General features: G+C 39.9%; 1 protein-coding gene across 5 annotated transcripts in view; it reads left to right on the top strand.

Moving 5' to 3' along the window:
- The window catches only part of synrg (synergin, gamma), a 123,333-nt gene that overhangs the window by 536 nt on the left and 104,660 nt on the right, over positions 1–18,137 (top strand). For 4 of the 5 annotated variants that reach the window (XM_063031394.1, XM_063031395.1, XM_063031398.1 and 1 more), the window contains exon 2: positions 12,432–12,472. The exons of the other annotated variant lie outside the window; for it this stretch is intronic. In XM_063031394.1, coding sequence (XP_062887464.1) covers positions 12,432–12,472 — 41 coding nt within the window. The remainder of the gene's footprint in view (positions 1–12,431; positions 12,473–18,137) is intronic. 5 annotated transcript variants of the gene reach the window in all.

An 18,137-nucleotide genomic window follows, 5' to 3' on the forward strand; every position in this document is an offset into this window, starting at 1 on the left:
ATTATTAATTTAAGTACAATTTATTTGGTGGGGAGGGGATTCAACAATTTGATGGCTGTTTCTTCCTTTCTCTGTTCTTCTCCCACAATTATAGTGCAGTAGAAAAATTCATGAAGTTAGTAATTGCATCCCAGATATCATGACAATGTGAAAATTCCTAGGATCATAACGATAGAATACAGCAGTTTTGAATTTGCTTCGTTTCTCTTCCTAGTGTGTGAGAGTACAGAGGATTCCTGTTAATTAGGACACATCGGGACCAGTACATTTTGACCCAAATAAGCGGCTGCCCAATTAGCTGAGGTTTCATGGAAATGGTTAAAAAGGTACAAAAGGATAAACTAAGTAATAAATAATGTATTTAGATGAAATACAGAACAAATTAGAATACTACTACAGTACAGTAAAACTTATTGATGGGAGAATTAATCCACATTACGTTCTTTTGACTGTAAATGAACAAAGTCAGCACGGACATTTAGTGCAGGTATGGACTGCCTTTATCTCTGTTTCTGTCTCTCTCTCTCTCTCTTCCCCCCCCCCCTTTCTCTCTTTCTCTCTCGCTATCCATCCCATAGGATGATGATGGTTCCTTTCAGTCAGTCAGTGGGGTGGTACCCCACTCCTCAGACAGGAACAGCGTGGTGTGTGAATGGATTTTAGGTGAGTAGGGGGTTGCACAGGTCCAGACCCACCCTCTTGACATCCTCTCCCAGATCCAGTGGCATGATTGGGTCCAAGACGGCTGGGGGAGGTTCTGTTGCAGTGAATGGCCAGACTAAGCTTCGATGCAAGGGATGCCCTTTCCGCGCTTCACAGCACGTGTTTGCTAGATGGCCATTGACCCTACAAGAGGGTTCATCCGCCCTTTGACTCGTCTGAATGCTACTGGTACCATGTAACCATGTAACCCAGTACTACCTGTCACATGGTCAGGTGATCGGTGACTAAACCGGTTCTCCCACCAGGCTTGCCCGGTGAGGAGGGTGGCTAGATGCCCTGAAGGACGAAAAACAAGACCTGTCAAAGGGTGGAAGGGACTGCCTTTATACTGTGCTGTCGACATATGCATCCTCCATTTTCATTATAACATTCAAGATGATTATCGATACCTTCAAATTCTTTGTAATTTCTAACTTGTTGAAGTAGTAAAATCTTTTCATTTTCATTCCCGTTCGTTTCTGGCATCTCCAAGTCTGAATGCTTGACAGTGAACAAAACCATCCTGAATTGTACTATTGCTTATTTCTCACCAACTGTCAGTGACAAAAATCGCTGCTTTTTGAAGGCAAACACATACAACTGACACCATTTAAAGACTGTTTGCTGTACGCATAGTGTAGTGCCTAACAGCCATGCAAATGCACAGGACTGACACTAGTTAGAAACTCACATAAAATGCTGGAGGAATGCAGCAGGTCAGGCAGCATCTATGGAAATGAATAAACGTCGACGTTTCGTGCCGAGACCCTTCAGGACTGGGAAGGAAGGGAGAAGATGCTAGGATAAAAAGGTAGGGAGAGGGAAAGGGGATAACTGGTTAGAAACTGTTGGGCAACAGTCTCCTGCCCAATTAAGCAACACAGTGTCCCAAATAAACAAAGCGAATTCCCGTAATTTTCTCCGTTAGTTTTTGTTCTTTAAGAGTTGCCCCAAATAAGTGGCTGCTCTGATCAACCAACATGGCCTGATTAAGCGGAATCCACTGTACATGTAGTGTGAACTAAATCTTTGATGCTCAGTGGGTCTAACTGCAACCCACTTTAATTTTTTTGGCATAGCTGGTATGAATAAATGATTGTTTCGTCAGCTGGCTCATTGATCACGGGCAAGTAAATCCATGTTGCCAAAAAAATGAAAGAAGGATTAGTTGTGTGTAATACTTTTTGTACTGTGCCATTTATAGATGTCAGACATTCATTTATAGCGTAGTGGTTGAACTACCGGATTATCAGGCAGCCGACTGGACAGGAAGCATACACTTAAATCCCAACAGCTGAGAAAGTTAAATTCATGTAATTAACTCTGGAATTACAGTGAAACTATTTGATTGTAGTAAAGATTCATCAGATTCACTTATGTACTTCAGGGAAGGAAATATGACATTCCTACTTCTTCCCACAAGAGGAGATCCATGGCCTCAGGGTAGAGGAACAACTCCTTTTATTCCGCCTGGGTATCCTCCAACCTGATGGCATGAATATCGATTTCTCCTTCTGGTTAAAAAAAATTCCCTCCCCCTCTCCTCCTCTTCTATTCCCCACTCTGGCCTCACCTGACTATCGCCTCCCCTGTGTCACCTCTTCCTTCCCGTTCTGTGGTCCACTTTCCTCTCCAGCCCTTTATCTTTCATACCCTCCTGCTTCACCTGTCACCTAGCTATCCTTCTACAACCCCCACCTTTTTATTTTGGCATCTTCCCCCTTCCTTTCCAGTTCTGAAGAATGCTCTTGGCCTGAAACGTCAACTGTTTGCTCATTTCCATAGATGCTGCCTTACCTGCTGAGTTCCTCCAGCTTTTTGTGTTCTTTGGTTTGGATTTCCAGCATCTGCAGATGTTTTTGCGTTTATGCATTTTTACCTTCTCTGGTCTATATGTGACTCCAGATTTACCAACCTGGTTGACAACATTCTCCTCGTTTCAGAGACGTTTAAGGATTTCATAGTAAGTGGTAGCAAGGGCCTTCAATTCTGCTTTAAGGCTAACATTTTGAAAACATTTTCATAATTAAAAGGAGTGTCAATGTAATGTTGCAAATGTCAAAACTAATCTAAGAGCATTGTTAAAATTAAATAATGTATTCTCCCTTTCTTCATTTCTATTCCCTACTTTCCCATATTGTTGTGCTTCCAGCTATGGATCCAAGTGGATTAATTTGTCTGGTTTAACTTCAGTAACAAATGATTATTGCAATGAATAAGTTGCTTAAATATTAAGAATGCCCTTAGCCAATGCTCTCTACCTTTCCTTAATCCCAGGCTTTCCTCGTAAATGGCAGCTATTACGTCTGAAGTCTCTCAATCCAAATCCTCCCAAAGGATTTAAGCCTTTGAAACAGGCAAACCAATGAATCATTGGTTGTTATTATATATTTCTGAAAGCCTCTTAACTGAAGCTATATGGCATGTTTGCGTAATGTTGTCATTTAGGCTTTGACTATTCTAACAATAAAAATTCTGTTGCTATATTAGAAACTTCATTGTTGAAAAATAGCTCCCCATATTAACTAATTCAGTTTGGGTACTTGGATGTAAGAAGAATTATCCGATTTCCTCTCCGAAACAGTTAGTCACCCCACCCCCACAGCCAGAGTTGTGCAATAAAACTTCTTTGGGTACCAACCTTTTCAAACTAAGCACATAGAGTAGGTAATGCAGAACTAACAATGCAATGGAAATAATGTGAAGCTTGTAAGAACCATTGCACAGTAATCATTTTTAAGTTAATGAATTTGAACATCTAAAACTACATACATCTTCTGAGAAGCCAGAAGTTCATCACTCACAACCTTAAAAACTTAAGTCTTTCTGATTAAATGGATGAATAAAGATAATTATTGCAATGCAAAATACTTGTATTCTGAGAACTTCAAACACAAGGAATTCTGCAGATGCTGGAAATTCAAGCAACACACATCAAAGTTGCTGGTGAACACAGCAGGCCAGGCAGCATCTCTAGGAAGAGGTACAGTCGACGTTTCGGTCCGAGACCCTTCGTCAGGACTAACTGAAAGAAGAGATAGTAAGAGATTTGAGAGGGGGAGGGGAGATCCAAAATGATAGGAGAAGACAGGAGGGGGAGGGATGGAGCCAAGAGCTGGACAGTTGATTGGCAAAAGGGATATGAGAGGATCATGGGACAGGAGGCCCAGGGAGAAAGAAAAGGGGGAGAGGGGGAGAAACCCCAGAGGATGGGCAAGGTGTATAGTGAGAGGGACAGAGGGAGAAAAAGGACACAGAGAGAAAAAGAATGTGTGTAAATAAATAAATAACGGATGGGGTACGAGGGGGAGGTGGGGCATTAGCAGAAGTTTGAGAAGTCAATGTTCACGCCATCAGGTTGGAGGCTACCCAGACGGAATATAAGATGGTGTTCCTCCAACCTGAGTGTGGCTTCATCTTTACAGTAGAGGAGGCCGTGGATAGACATATCAGAATGGGACGTGGAATTAAAATGTGTGGCCACTGGGAGATCCTGCTTTCTCTGGCGGACAGAGCGTAGGTGTTCAGCAAAACGATCTCCCAGTCTGCGTCGGGTCTCGCCAATATATAGAAGGCCACATCGGGAGCACTGGACGCAGTATATCACCCCAGCCGACTCACAGGTGAAGTGTTGCCTCACCTGGAAGGACTGTCTGGGGCCCTGAATGGTGGTAAGGGAGGAAGTGTAAGGGCATGTGTAGCACTTGTTCCGCTTACAAGGATAAGTGCCAGGAGGGAGATTGGTGGGGAGCGATGGGGGGGACGAATGGACAAGGGAGTCGCGTAGGGAGCGATCCCTGCGGAAAGCGGGGGAGGAGGGAAAGATGCGCTTAGTTGTGGGATCCCGTTGGAGGTGGCAGAAGTTACAGAGAATAATATGTTGGACCCAGAGGCTGGTGGGGTGGTAGGTGAGAACCAGGGGAACCCTATTCCTAGTGGGGTGGCGGGAGGATGGAGTGAGAGCAGATGTGCGTGAAATGGGGGAGATGCGTTTGAGAGCAGAGTTGATGGTGGAGGAAGGGAAGTCCCTTTCTTTAAAAAAGGAGGACATCTCCCTCGTCCTGGAATGAAAAGCCTCATCTTGAGAGCAGAGGCGGCGGAAACGGAGGAATTGCGAGAAGGGGATGACATTTTTGCAAGAGACAAGGTGAGAAGAGGAATAGTCCAGATAGCTGTGAGAGTCAGTAGGCTTATAGTAGACATCAGTAGATAAGCTGTCTCCAGAGATAGGGACAGAAAGATCTAGAAAGGGGAGGGAGGTGTCGGAAATGGACCAGGTGAACTTGAGGGCAAGGTGAAAGTTGGAGGCAAAGTTAATAAAGTCAACGAGCTCTGCATACGCGCAGGAAGCAGCACCAATGCAGTCGTCGATGTAGCGAAGGAAAACTGGGGGACAGATACCAGAATAGATTTGGAACATAGATTGTTCCACAAAGCCAACAAAAAGGCAGGCATAGCTAGGACCCATACGGGTGCCCATAGCTACACCTTTAGTTTGGAGGAAGTGGGAGGAGCCAAAGGAGAAATTATTAAGAGTAAGGACTAATTCCGCTAGACGGAGCAGAGTGGTGGTAGAGGGGAACTGGTTAGGTCTGGAATCCAAAAAGAAGCGAAGAGCTTTGAGACCTTCCTGATGGGGGATGGAAGTACATAGGGACTGGACATCCATGGTGAAAATAAAGCGGTGGAGGCCAGGGAACTTAAAATCATCGAAAAGTTTAAGAGCGTGAGAAGTGTCACGAACATAGGTCGGAAGGGATTGAACAGGGGGGGATAAAACCGTGTCGAGGTATGCAGAAATGAGTTCGGTGGGGCAGGAGCAAGCTGAGACAATAGGTCTGCCAGGACAGGCAGGTTTGTGGATCTTGGGTAGGAGGTAGAAATGGGAAGTGCGGGGTGTGGGAACTGTAAGGTTGGTAGCAGTGGATGGGAGATCCCCCGAGTGGATAAAGTCGGTGATGGTGTGGGAGACAATGGCCTGGTGCTCCTTAGTGGGGTCACGATCGAGGGGTAAATAAGAGGAGGTATCCGCGAGTTGTCGCTGAGAACCTTTCCAGTTTTTAATTATATATGAATAATTTGATCTGTATAAGGAAGTAGATAATATCAGTAGTTTTTTTTTGGTAGCCTACAGTTGATAATTTTTGCTTCTAGGTCCTAGGGATCAAATTTTTGTTTCTTGCTTAGGGATCAAGTGATATACTTTAATGCAGACAAAGATCACATAGAATTGTGTTTATGGGTTGAAAGAACCTTGAGAGTCTCATTAACAGGAAGCAGAATACAGTATTGAAAAATGAAACCATTTGGCGAGCCAGGCAAACCATGATGTTTAGTTCTTTGCTCAGGCTTACTACAGAGCAGCATATTTGGTTTCCAAAATAATATAAAACAAATCACTTAATGCTTAATATTTTATAGATACACAACATGAAATTCTGAGCTGCACACAATCAATTTTATTTTCATTTGTGACTTGATCTCTCAGTTGAGGATTGAGAGGGTATATAACTGTTTTCAGGTCTAATGTTCACAATGAATTTTAGGGTAAGAATTTTTCTGGAACTTTAACAAAAGAGACAGTTGAAATGTATTAAGTTGTGGCTTTAGATTGAACTAGTGATGTAGAAGCCATGTGATTAAATTCCCACCACAGAATGTTTTAAATAAATTTTGCTTCTCCAGAACTGTGAGTATCACACAGATAAATATTTAAAACATTGTTCTTATGATGCAAGGCAGTAATGTGCCCATATGACAATAGGAGTGTCATGAATAGAACTTCTAAGTATCAATCAAAATTCAAAGTAAATTTATTATCAAAGTACGTATACAATACTGTGCAAAAGACCTAGTCATATATGTATAACTAGGGTGCCTAAAGACTTTTGTACAGTACTGTAGTAATTTTATGTATTGCATTGTATTGCTGTCACAAAAAAAAAACAAATTTCATGACATATGTGAATAATGATAAACCTGATTCTGATACGGGTCTCTTGTGGACTGAGTGTGGAAAGGGGGCAGGAAGGGGGGATTCATCATTGGGAAAAGGGGAAAGGAGAAGAGAGGGTGTGGGAAGCACTAGAGAGACATTCTGTAATGATCGATAAACCAATTGTTTGGAATCGAATGATCTTGCCTCGTGTCTCAGGGCTGGAGTGCCTGTACCTGCACCACCCCCACCCCGACCCTGGCACTCCTTCTCTGCCACCTGTCCCACACCATTCCCATGGCACTCTACTCTTACCATTCTCAACATCCTTTGCTCCTGCCAAATGTACAAACTTGCTCTCCGCTCCATGTTGGTAAATACTGTACCGTGCAGAAGTGTTAGGTACCCTAGCTATACATGTACCTAAGACTTTTGTACAATCTGTATGTCATTATATAGAACCCTGAGATTCATTTTCAGGCATTTTGTGATAATTTGCATAAATTGAAATCTCTTCCTCCCTCCGCTTGCTTATCACCTCTCTTCACCTGGATCCATTTATCACTTACCAGCTCTTGCATCACTACTTCCTCTCACCTCTTTTTACTGGCAATCTCCCTCTGTCTTTCAGTCCAGAGGAAGGGTCTTGACCTGAAATGTCGATAATCCATTTCCTCCACAGATGCTGCCTGACCTGCTGAATTCCAGCTAAAGAATATGTTACCGTCCCATACAACATGTATATGAGTTGAAATGTTGCCAAACTTTCTTCCGGCCTTGTAATATAAAAGTTATATCTTCATAAAGAGGATAGGCATGTGATCTTACAGCCATTTCCCTCAGCCCTTTTCAGTTGATGGCCTTTGCATCACTTAATAGAACAAATACAAACCCCATTTCCAGAAAAGTTGAGATATATTCCAAAATGCAATAAAAACAAAAATCTGTGATATGTTAGTTCACATGAGCCTTTATTTAACTGACAAAAGTACAAAGAAAAGATTTTCAATAGTTTTACTGACCAACTTAATTGTATTTTGTAAATCTACACAAATTTAGAATTTGATGGCTGCAACACACTCAACAAAAGTTGGGACAGAGTTAAAATAAGATTGAAAAGTGCACAGAATATTCAAGTAACACTGGTTTGGAAGACTCCACATTAAGCAGGTTAGTTGGTAGCAGGTGAGGTATCATGACTGGATATAAAAGTAGCGTCCATCAAAGGCTCAGTCTTTGCAAGCAAGGATGGGTCGTGCCTCACTGCTTTGTGCCAAAATTCGTGAGAGAATTGTTAGTCGGTTCAAAAGGAACATTTCTCAACGCAAGATTGCAGAGAATTTAGGTTTTTCAACATCTACAGTACATAATATTCTGAAAAGATTCAGAGAATTCAGAGACATCTCAGTACATAAAGGGCAAGGTTGGAAACCACTGTTGAATGTGTGTGATCTTCGAGCCCTCAGGTGGCACTGCCTAAGGAACCATCATGCTACTGTGACAATTATAGCCACCTGGGCTCGGGAGTACTTCAGAAAACCATTGTCACTCAACACAGTCCATCGCTGCATCCAGAAATGCGACTTGAAACTGTATTACGCAAGGAGGAAGCCATACATCAACCCTATGCAGAAACGCTGGCAAGTTCTCTGGGCCCGAGCTCATCTCAGATGGACCAAAAGACTGTGGAACCGTGTGCTGTGGTCAGATGAGTCCACATTTCAGCTAGTTTTCAGAAAAAAACGGGCGTCGAGTTCTCCGTGCCAAAGATGAAAACGACCATCCAGATTGTTATCAGTGAAAGGTGCAAAAGCCAGCATCTGTGATGGTATGGGGGTGCATCAGTGCCCACGGCATGGGTGAGTTGCATGTATGTGAAGGTACCATTGACTCTGAGGCGTATATTAGGATTTTAGAGAGACATATGTTACCATCAAGCCGACGTCTCTTTCTGAGACGTCCATGCTTATTTCAGCAGGACAATGCCAGACCACATTCTGCACGGGCTACAACAGCGTGGCTCTGTAGACACAGAGTGCGTGTGCTTGACTGGCCTGCTGCCAGTCCAGGTCTGTCTCCTATTGAAAATGTATGGCGCATCATGAAGAGGAGAATCAGACAACGGAGACGATGGACTGTTGAGCAGCTGAAGTCTTATATCAAGCAAGAATGGACAAAATTTCCAATTGTAAATCTACTACAATTAGTATCCTCAGTTCCAAAACAATTAAAAAGTGTTATTAAAAGGAAAGGTGATGTAACACAATGGTAAACATGCCTCTGTCCCAACTTTTGTTGAGTGTGTTGCAGCCATCAAATTCTAAATTTGTGTATGTTTACAAAATAAAATTAAGTTGGTCAGTAAAACTATTGAAAATCTTTTCTTTGTACTTTTGTCAGTTAAATAAAGGTTCACGTGAATTAACATATCACAGATTTTTGTTTTTATTGCATTTTGGAAAATATCCCAACTTTTCTGGAAATGGGGTTTGTACATGACTGAGTAAGAGAGTGACCTCTATATTGATTAAGGTTGGAGAAGAGGGCCATTAGATCTACTAAGATGACTGATGTTATTTTTACAACTGAAATGATAGGCAGAGTTAGATGGGGAGTATTGTGCTATATGTAGGTACCAATGACAACAGGCAGGAAAATGAAAAAGGTTGTGCATAATTTTAACAAGTAACTAAGCATCAAATTAGTAACAGCTTCTCAACGATGATCATTTCTGTGCTGTTTCCTGAATCACTTGCAAATTAGCATTGGGCAAGTACTGTTTGATGAATATCCTGTGACTCGAAGCCTAATCTGCCAGAAGTGAATTCTGATTCACAGTGCATTGGCATCACTAAAGGGGAAAGTGAAAACTCTACCACTCTTATCACTAACCAGAACTATGCTGGGACCATAGTTAGGTGAAGAGGTCAAAGTTTTAAGGATGTGATAAGTCAAAGACTAATGCAAAGTAGTGCACAGGCACTGTGAGTGGTGCTACTGCTTTATAACCCAGATTCAGTCCTGATCTCCAGTGCTACCTATGTGGAGTTTGCACATTTTCCCTTTGATTCTGTTTCCCCTGGGTGCGCTGGTTCCCTCCCACATCCCCAAAATTAGATTAATCAGCCGCTATAAATTGCTTCTAATCTGCGGTTGGGGGAGTTGATGGGAATGTGAGGGAATAAAGTGGGATTAATTAAAATAGTTGCTTGACAGTTGGTGCAGATTTGATGGACCAATAGATCTGTTTCCATTCGGTACTATTCCATAACAAAGCTGGAGAGGTGAATGAAGTTATTCCTGTTCAGGAACTGGGTTGTCGTAGGGGCTGACGACTGAGCTGCCTCGAAGTAGTGACACCACAATGTGTGAAAAAGCTCAGCTGTAAGTTTTGTTCAGATCAATCAAAGACATTGATAACCTTGCTTGACTATTTTCTGATCTAATGCTTCATTACAACTTGTGTCTTGACTATTGACAGCATGTTGAGGGAATCTTTTCTGAATAATTAATCATTGTGTTTATTACACTGAAGCTCAAAGAACCTCACAGCCATGTTATTAATACAACATGCATTAGCATCTTTTTAAGAGAATAACTTTGACAGCTTTGGCAAAATGGAACCACAATTTCTATACAAACTGACAGACAGTATCTTGGTTAATTCAAAAGACAGTACCTTTAATCATTATAGCACTTAGTTCTGCACTACAGTGAAGTATTGGACAAAGTGATTAGTTAAGTTCTCATAGGTACTGATTTGGGATTGAGAATATTTCCTCTCTGCTGAGATGAACACATTTGTTCTCTGTAAACTGTTGTGACTAATGTTGCATTAATAATTTTGTTAGTAATTCTTTTGTTTATGCGTCACATTGTGTAATTATGAGTCATGTCAGTGATGTGCTTGGAGTGAGTATAATTGCAGGTGGAAAAATCTGCTTGGTTTTATTTCCCACTGATATTTTCCGCCTAAAACCATGGTTTTTAATCAGTAGGGTTCACTGGTAACCCCAGAGTCCTGTTTTCAAGGTACTGACATAACTTAGTGATCCTAAAGATTTTCTGTCAAGAGTTTGTTTTTGAAGTACACAATAATTAGATAAGTGATTATGAGATTAAATTTGCAAGATTTAAGGCCTAAGATCATATTGAAACCTTTTTGTGACGCATGTTTGTCCTGTGGATCAAATTTGAATTTTGGTCTCCTCTTTTATCTAACTTTCTCATTGTTATAATCTCACAAAATATAGGTAATAGATGTTTAATGAGATTTACAGCATGCTCATGGTTCTGTACTGGTGCTGTGTTACAGCATGTGGGAACTGATTTAAGTACACAAGAGATTTCACGATGATGTGTTACAAATTTCAGTGGAGTTGTTGACATTTGATGAGTCGCTGATGCACCTTTACAAGAGATTAAGACAAGGTTTGGAACTTGTAATTCAATGGTGCGCTGATAACTGTTGTAACAAAACAAAATTTCTAGAATTTGAGATTGGTAACTGGCGGTAGTACTGCACAAATGTATGATAGTAGTGTGGTTGTTAAGTTACGAGACTAGCAGTTTAGTCATTGATCCAGAGATGGATTCAAATCCTGCCACAATAATTGGTAAACAAATTCAAGTCATTAAAAAAGTTTTTTTAAGTAAAGCTGGTCTCAGTCACAGTTATCAGTGAAACTATGATTATCATTAAAAAGCGACTATCTGAATGCTTTTCAGGGAAGGATGTATACTTCCCTTGCCTGATCCTCTCTTTGTGACCCCAAATGTACTTAAACATGGGCTCCTTTCTGAGTCCAGGGGTGATTAGACATTGTTCACATCCTCCAAATTAGTACGTCTTTTAAAAAATAACATATTGCTGCAAGTATAAGATATCTTCTGGTGAACTATCAGTCTCACAGTTGCCTGAAAAGCCAAAAAGTTGAGTTTAGTCCTATATTGAATAGTAGTAGGTGGAATCTCAATGTGATTTGCAATTTTAAAAGAATCTTGTTCTCCATTTCCAGTCTGTGTTCTTTTTGAAGAAATACACAGGGTGTGGGGATTGTTGGATGCATCCAAAAACGTATTCATTTTGAGAAATTGTTTGGAGTTGAGGTGAATGTGCAGGTAGCCCAGGAGGTAGTCATTTGACCCAGTGAATCAATGCCAGGTCTTTGTTAAGCAATCTAGTCAGTCCCTCTCCCCTGCTCTTTCCCTTTAATTTGCAAGTTATTTTCCCTCTACATCTATCCAACTTCTTTTTCAAAGCCCTGGTTGACTCTGCTTCCACATCATCCAACGAGGACAGATTTCTAAGTAATAGCAAATATACCGAAGGTAAAAGTTTATCCTTTTTACCTGTGTATCCTTTGCCCATCATTCAAATCTCTCTACAGTTCATGAAGTGGTACTCTTGAATTTTCTACAGCCATTAAAGGTAATTTAAAATGCCTCCATTTTCAAAAGGAAATAAAACTATAATACCCTTAAATGAGCAGCCTTTGCAATCTTATCACAGTGACATTAAAGCATGGAATTATTTAAATGTTTTAACCATTGATTCAAATAGTCCGTATTTGTCTTCTCAGGCCTTCCCTCAGAGTTCCTCTCTGGTTTTATTGGTTCCCTCCTATTTCAACACCTAGACAATAATCAATAGTTGCAGTGTATTTTGGCCTTTGCATTAAGATTATTTTTCTTCTAATTTAATGTAGGTTTTAAGGACACAAGAATTTAGTTTCTGTCAATAACTTATAAAGATCTGTTATGCTAATTTTATTTTTTTGTACTTTGGTTGCAGCTTCATGTTCCCAGTATCAGGGGGATTAGTTCCTCCCCAAGGTATGTATGGCAATGCTGCAATTCTACCATGCATATCTTGATGCTTTTCGTTTCTTTATGTTACATTTGTGACCCATGACGTATGCTATATTGCTATATTACCATCAATCTTTTAATCACTCATTGCAGTGCCCTAGTTTTGCATGTATTTCTTTTAATGCATCCATGGGCTCTAAATAAATTATTCTTCAATATGTTGGATTTGGTACATAAAATATTTAAACATTGAGAAATGCCTATAAATGTTCTGAAGAGTGTGCCGTGTACCAGATGGCCCTTCTTCTCCATATATATGTTGTCTTTTGTACAGTAATTGAAATGATACTGAGATTAGTTACTATTGGTGATACTTTTGGCAGTATCTGAAAGTTATTCACTCATGATCCCTTACTGTCCACTATATCTCCACTTCCTAGTACCGATCACTTAAAATGAACAAAACAATAAATCTTGTGTTCCTTTTCCTTTCTACCATTGCTGTCACTTGGCACCACCTGTTCCTTGCAAGAAATCTGAATCACATTGATGCTCCCTCCCCCCCCCCAAGAGCTTTCTTGTTTGCCCATGGACATAATTTCTATACAGTAGGTTAAGTTTCCTCTAAGTTAATGTCTACATCTGTATTCTGTGCTATTATGCAATCTAATAATTAATTTTGAATCTCAGCAAACAACTTATCAGAATATACATTTACCCTAGAACGTGTATTTAAAAAGAACCTCTGCATGGAGTGTGAAATATATGTAAGATATAACCACAGATAAAACGTTAATATATTTTTCATTGACTGATGTAGCAGTAACAATACATTCTTCACTGTTTATATAGTTATTTGTGCTTTGTACTTTAAAGTAGAGTGAAACTAGAGAACATTTTTGAATTTGTTTTGTTGTAATTACATATGATGCCACTCTTCAGCAAATGAATTAATTTTGTGATTAAAGAGTTAATGGGATTAAAATTGGTCTCTCATTGTTAATAATCACTTGCATTTTTCCATATGGAAAGGCAGTTTCTTCTAACACAACCAGAGAAGGAAGCTGTTTCGAGTCTCATGTCTATATAGGGTCATTAAATCCTCCAAATCCTTTCTCTATGTACATTCTCTTTATCTTAATAAGTGTTCAATTTTCAGATACTTATTTGAATAATTTTAACAGGAGTAATGATCTTATATTTGTCATTACCTCTCACAGGATATTTTATGTCCTGATATAAAATATGTATTTTTAAAATATTTACTTAGTCATGTAAAACTTAAATATATCTTATGAAGTCCCTTTTAAAGAGACTTGTTTCTGCTATTATGTAAAGAACTCTATTTTTTAAATAAAGCCAGAAATGCTAGAAACATTCACCCATTGGGGCAGTTTTTACCGAACATTTCAGAGTGAAGATCCTTTGTCAGAACTTGGATTGTGCAATTTTGAAGAACCTTAGATTTGCATACATCATAGAAAATAAATGCAAATTTTACTTCTGCCTTTTGTAAATTATAACATTTATAAAAGATGCATTTTTCCAGAAAAATTGCAGAAAATATTACACTTACAAAATCTGGTTTAAGCATTAGTTACGCTGTCTCTAATCTAAGTTTATGGCAGTGTGAAATAGAAGTACGTTCTATTTTTTAACATGTACCATCTGTTTCATTTTAATCTGTAAAATTTCAAACAGCATCAGTTTAACTACTTTACTATTCTGTAACCCCCTGGAATAGTTAACTTAAAAATATAGGAACAAGGAGAAGATTAGGCCCTTTTTTCTCCTCTGTAATTCAGTGACGGTGGCTGAAATTGTACCTCAGTGACACTTTCTTGAACTGACCTGCATGTCCCTTGATATCATCAGTCATCACATTCCATATTTTTGTAAGATAAACATTTTTTATATCATTATTCACTGATGTCCAGATTGCCCTTTCTGCTGTTTAGAGATCGATCCTTTAAATAGTTATTCCTTTTATTCTTATTGTCACTCCCTGCAGTGTTTGTATGACAGTTGTTATGTATATAGCTGTAATTGACACAGGTTCTAGCTACATTTTCGATGATACCATGGGAATTTAAGAAGTTGTGGGTTTGAAATTTCAATGAGGACATGGGTGAAGCTACCCGATTCACCATTATAAAAGACAAAATTTGGCAGCAACTAATAGCATATATTTATGAGCAGTTAAGTTCAACAGTTAACTCCATAGGGTGTCTTATTCTACTCCTTGCAAGGTCATTCAAAAATAATTTGGTAAATTTATGGAAACTCCATTTTATACATTGTCCTTGCTGCAATAAAAACAGCAAATCCCAAAGTAAGCTTGTGGAGCAAGCACTAATCTTCCACCTGAGCACATTGCATCTCAATTTAGAATTTTGCAAATTTAGGTTACTCATTTTTCCCTTCCTTTCTATATCAGAACTGGCCATTTCTGACAGTCTGTAATATTGGCTCAGATTTTCCCTGTTGCTAATAGCAAGGCTGTTGGATGTTTTTATAGCTTGTTCTGTGGGTACATCCAGTAGCCCTGCTATTAGCAACACGTAGCGCAGACAATGGGACATAATGTGTTCCTGTCATCTACATTAATTCATTTGGAGGTTATCCTGTTAGAGGTATTCCCTGTGGTCTACTCATCCCTCTCTGCCTACCCTGCAAGTGGAAATTAATCTGTTTTCTCTTTTTACCATTTCTGACAAAGGGTCTCAGACTTGAAACATGAACCCTTTTTCTCTTTCCATAGATCCTGTCTGACGTGCTTTATGTTTCTGGCATTTTTTTGTTTTTATTTCAGATTTCTGCAATTAGCAGTGTTTTTGGCTTTCAAGCCATAAAACTTGTTATTTTTATGTGTGGAGTCTAATTCTCAAGAATGGTTATTTCTGAAATCTAAAATAGCATGTAAGCATTTAAAACATTTCCTTTCTAGATCTGTTATAATCTTATGTGTTTTGAAAATCTTTTTAAACATTTTATGTCAAACTAATTAGTAATATTTAGGGTTTATTACTTACTGGTTTGCTGTCAGAATTCTTTGGTCTTTGATTAGCTGCTCAATGGCTTTGAATTCTTTACTTTTACTGGAAACCAAATTTCCTTACTCCCATCACCAGTCCCACCTTCAGTTATTCCCTCATTGAAAGTGCTAGCCAGCAGTAAATGCCTGGAAAGAGAATATCCAAGCTGCAGAAGCCATTGAAACTTTGTGCATAGGTGTTTTCAGCAGCAGCGGTGAACATTGTTCCTTAACTGAAAGTGCATGCAGCTGAATCATCAAAGCATTAATTCTAATTTTATGTTTGAAGCTGAAGTGCCTTTGTTATTCAAGCAGAAAGAATAATCTTTTTATTTCCACTCAGAAAATGTTTTGTAGTTATTTATTAACTAGTTAATCATATTTGTGATCTGTACTCTAATGCATTGAGTATTATAGTCCTTGACATAACAAGCCATAACAGCCCCTTGAACTTCTTGCTTCGCCATGCAGTACATGGACTGTGTGATTGTTAGTAATGACTCTGCGTTTCTGTATGATTCAACTATCATCCAGAACATCAGCACAGCTTTAAGGATACTTACGACAGCATCCATGGCTCTCATTACAAAATTTTTAAGATTCACAACCCTCTGAGAAAAGAAATTTCTCCTCACCTGAATCTTCAGGGCTGAGCCCCTAATCTTGAAACTGCCTGAGCATATTATAAATTCCTCATTTATGGAGCTACCCCCATAATGTTAAGCCACCGCACCATCTTCTTTGTTTCACCATCTTCTTTGCTTCTTTGAGGTCGCTTGCTGTTGTAATAAGTTCCAAAGAGCACATGTCCACCCTGCTCAGTTTGTTCTTGGAAAAAAAAAGACCCTCAATTCAGCAATTTTACTGCATTGCCTTAAGCCAAGTGTATTTCTTACATAAGGAGACCTTGCCTGTGTCTTCATGGGTCTTTCATGTCGCAGTACTCCACGTGGCTTCTATCATGTCTCATTATTGCGCAAGATGAATAGGAACCTCTTCAATTAGAAGTAATGAGTGAGAGAGAGAGTGAGACAGCTTTGCAACGTGGGAGCTATTTGAAAAGAACAATTCTCATTGGGAGTGAGTTTTAATTGAGCTGTCAAGACAGAGAAACCATCACCAAATGCCACAACCCTAGGTGATCCTGTGATTTAAATCTCTGAGGCCGATGTGCAAGCAGCTTTCAGGAGGGTGAACCCACTGAAAACATTTGGCCCAGAGGGAGTACCTGGCCAAGTACTAAAGGCCTGTGTTGACCAACTGGCTAGAGTGTTCACTGAGATCTTTACCACTCACTTCAGGAGTGTGAGGCACCCATCTGCTTCAAGCAGACCATTTATACTGGTGCCTGAGAAGAATGTGGTAACCTGCCTCATTGGCTATCGTCCAGAAGCACTTACATCCACACTGATGAAGTGTTTGGAGAAGATGGTGATGAAACATATCAACTGCTGCCTGAGAAGTGACTTGGATCCACTCCAATTTGCCCACAGCAGATGCCATCTCATTGGTTCTTCACTCAACCCTGGAACATCTGGACAGCAAAGGTGCATACCTCAGAATGCTCTTTATCAACCGCATCAAAGCATTCAATACCATCATCTCCTCAAAACTAATCAATAAGCTTCAATACCTCCTTGTGCAATTGAATCCTCAAATTCTTCACTTGCAGACCCCAGTCAGTTTGGATTGATAACAGTATCTGCTCCACAATCTCTATCAGCACAGGTGTGCACCATGTCCGTGCACCACAGAGCTGTGTGCTTAGCTTCTGCTCTAGTCGCTTTACACTTTGACTGTGTGGCTAAGCACAGCTCCAGTGTGACATTCAAGTTTGCTGACAACACCACTGTCGTTGGCCAAATCAAAGGTGGTGATGAATCAGCATATAGGAGAGGGATTGAAAATCTGATTGAGTGGTGCCACAGCAACAGCCTCTCACTCAATGTCAGCAAGACCAAGGAGCTGATTATCGACTTTAGGAAGAGGAAACTAGAGGTCCATGAGCCAGTCCTCATCAGAAGATCAGAGGTGGAGAAGGTCAGCAACTTTAAATTCCTCCATGTTGTTATGTCGGAGGACCTGTCCTGGGCCCAGCACATAAGTACAATTACGAAAAAAGCTCTACTTCCTTAGGACTTTACGAAGATTTGACATCACAACTAAAACTTTGACAAATTTCTATATATGTATGGTGGAGAGTCTACTAACTGGCTGTAGCATGGCCTGGTATGGAAACACCAATGCTCTTGAACGGAATATCTTACAAAAAGTAGTGGATACAGCCCAGTCCATCACAAGTAAAGCCCTTCCCACCTTTGAGCACATATACACAAAGAGTCGTCACAGAACAGCAGCATCCATTGTCAGGGACCCCCACCAACCAGGACATACTCTCTTCTCGCTGTTGCTATCAGGCAGAAGGCACAGGAGCTTTAGGACTCACATCACCAGGTTCAGGAACAGTTATTACCTCTCAGCCATCAGGCTCTTGAGACAAAAGGGATAACTTGACTCAACTTCACTGAAATGTTCCCACAATCTAAGGACTCACTTTCAAAGACTCTTCGTCTCTTGTTCTCAGTATTTATTGCTTATTTATTATTATTATTATTTCTTTCGTTTTTTTATTTGCACCGTTTGTTGTCTATTGAA

The sequence above is a fragment of the Mobula hypostoma genome, chromosome 23 (genome assembly GCF_963921235.1).
Source record: "Mobula hypostoma chromosome 23, sMobHyp1.1, whole genome shotgun sequence".
NCBI lineage: Eukaryota > Metazoa > Chordata > Chondrichthyes > Myliobatiformes > Myliobatidae > Mobula > Mobula hypostoma.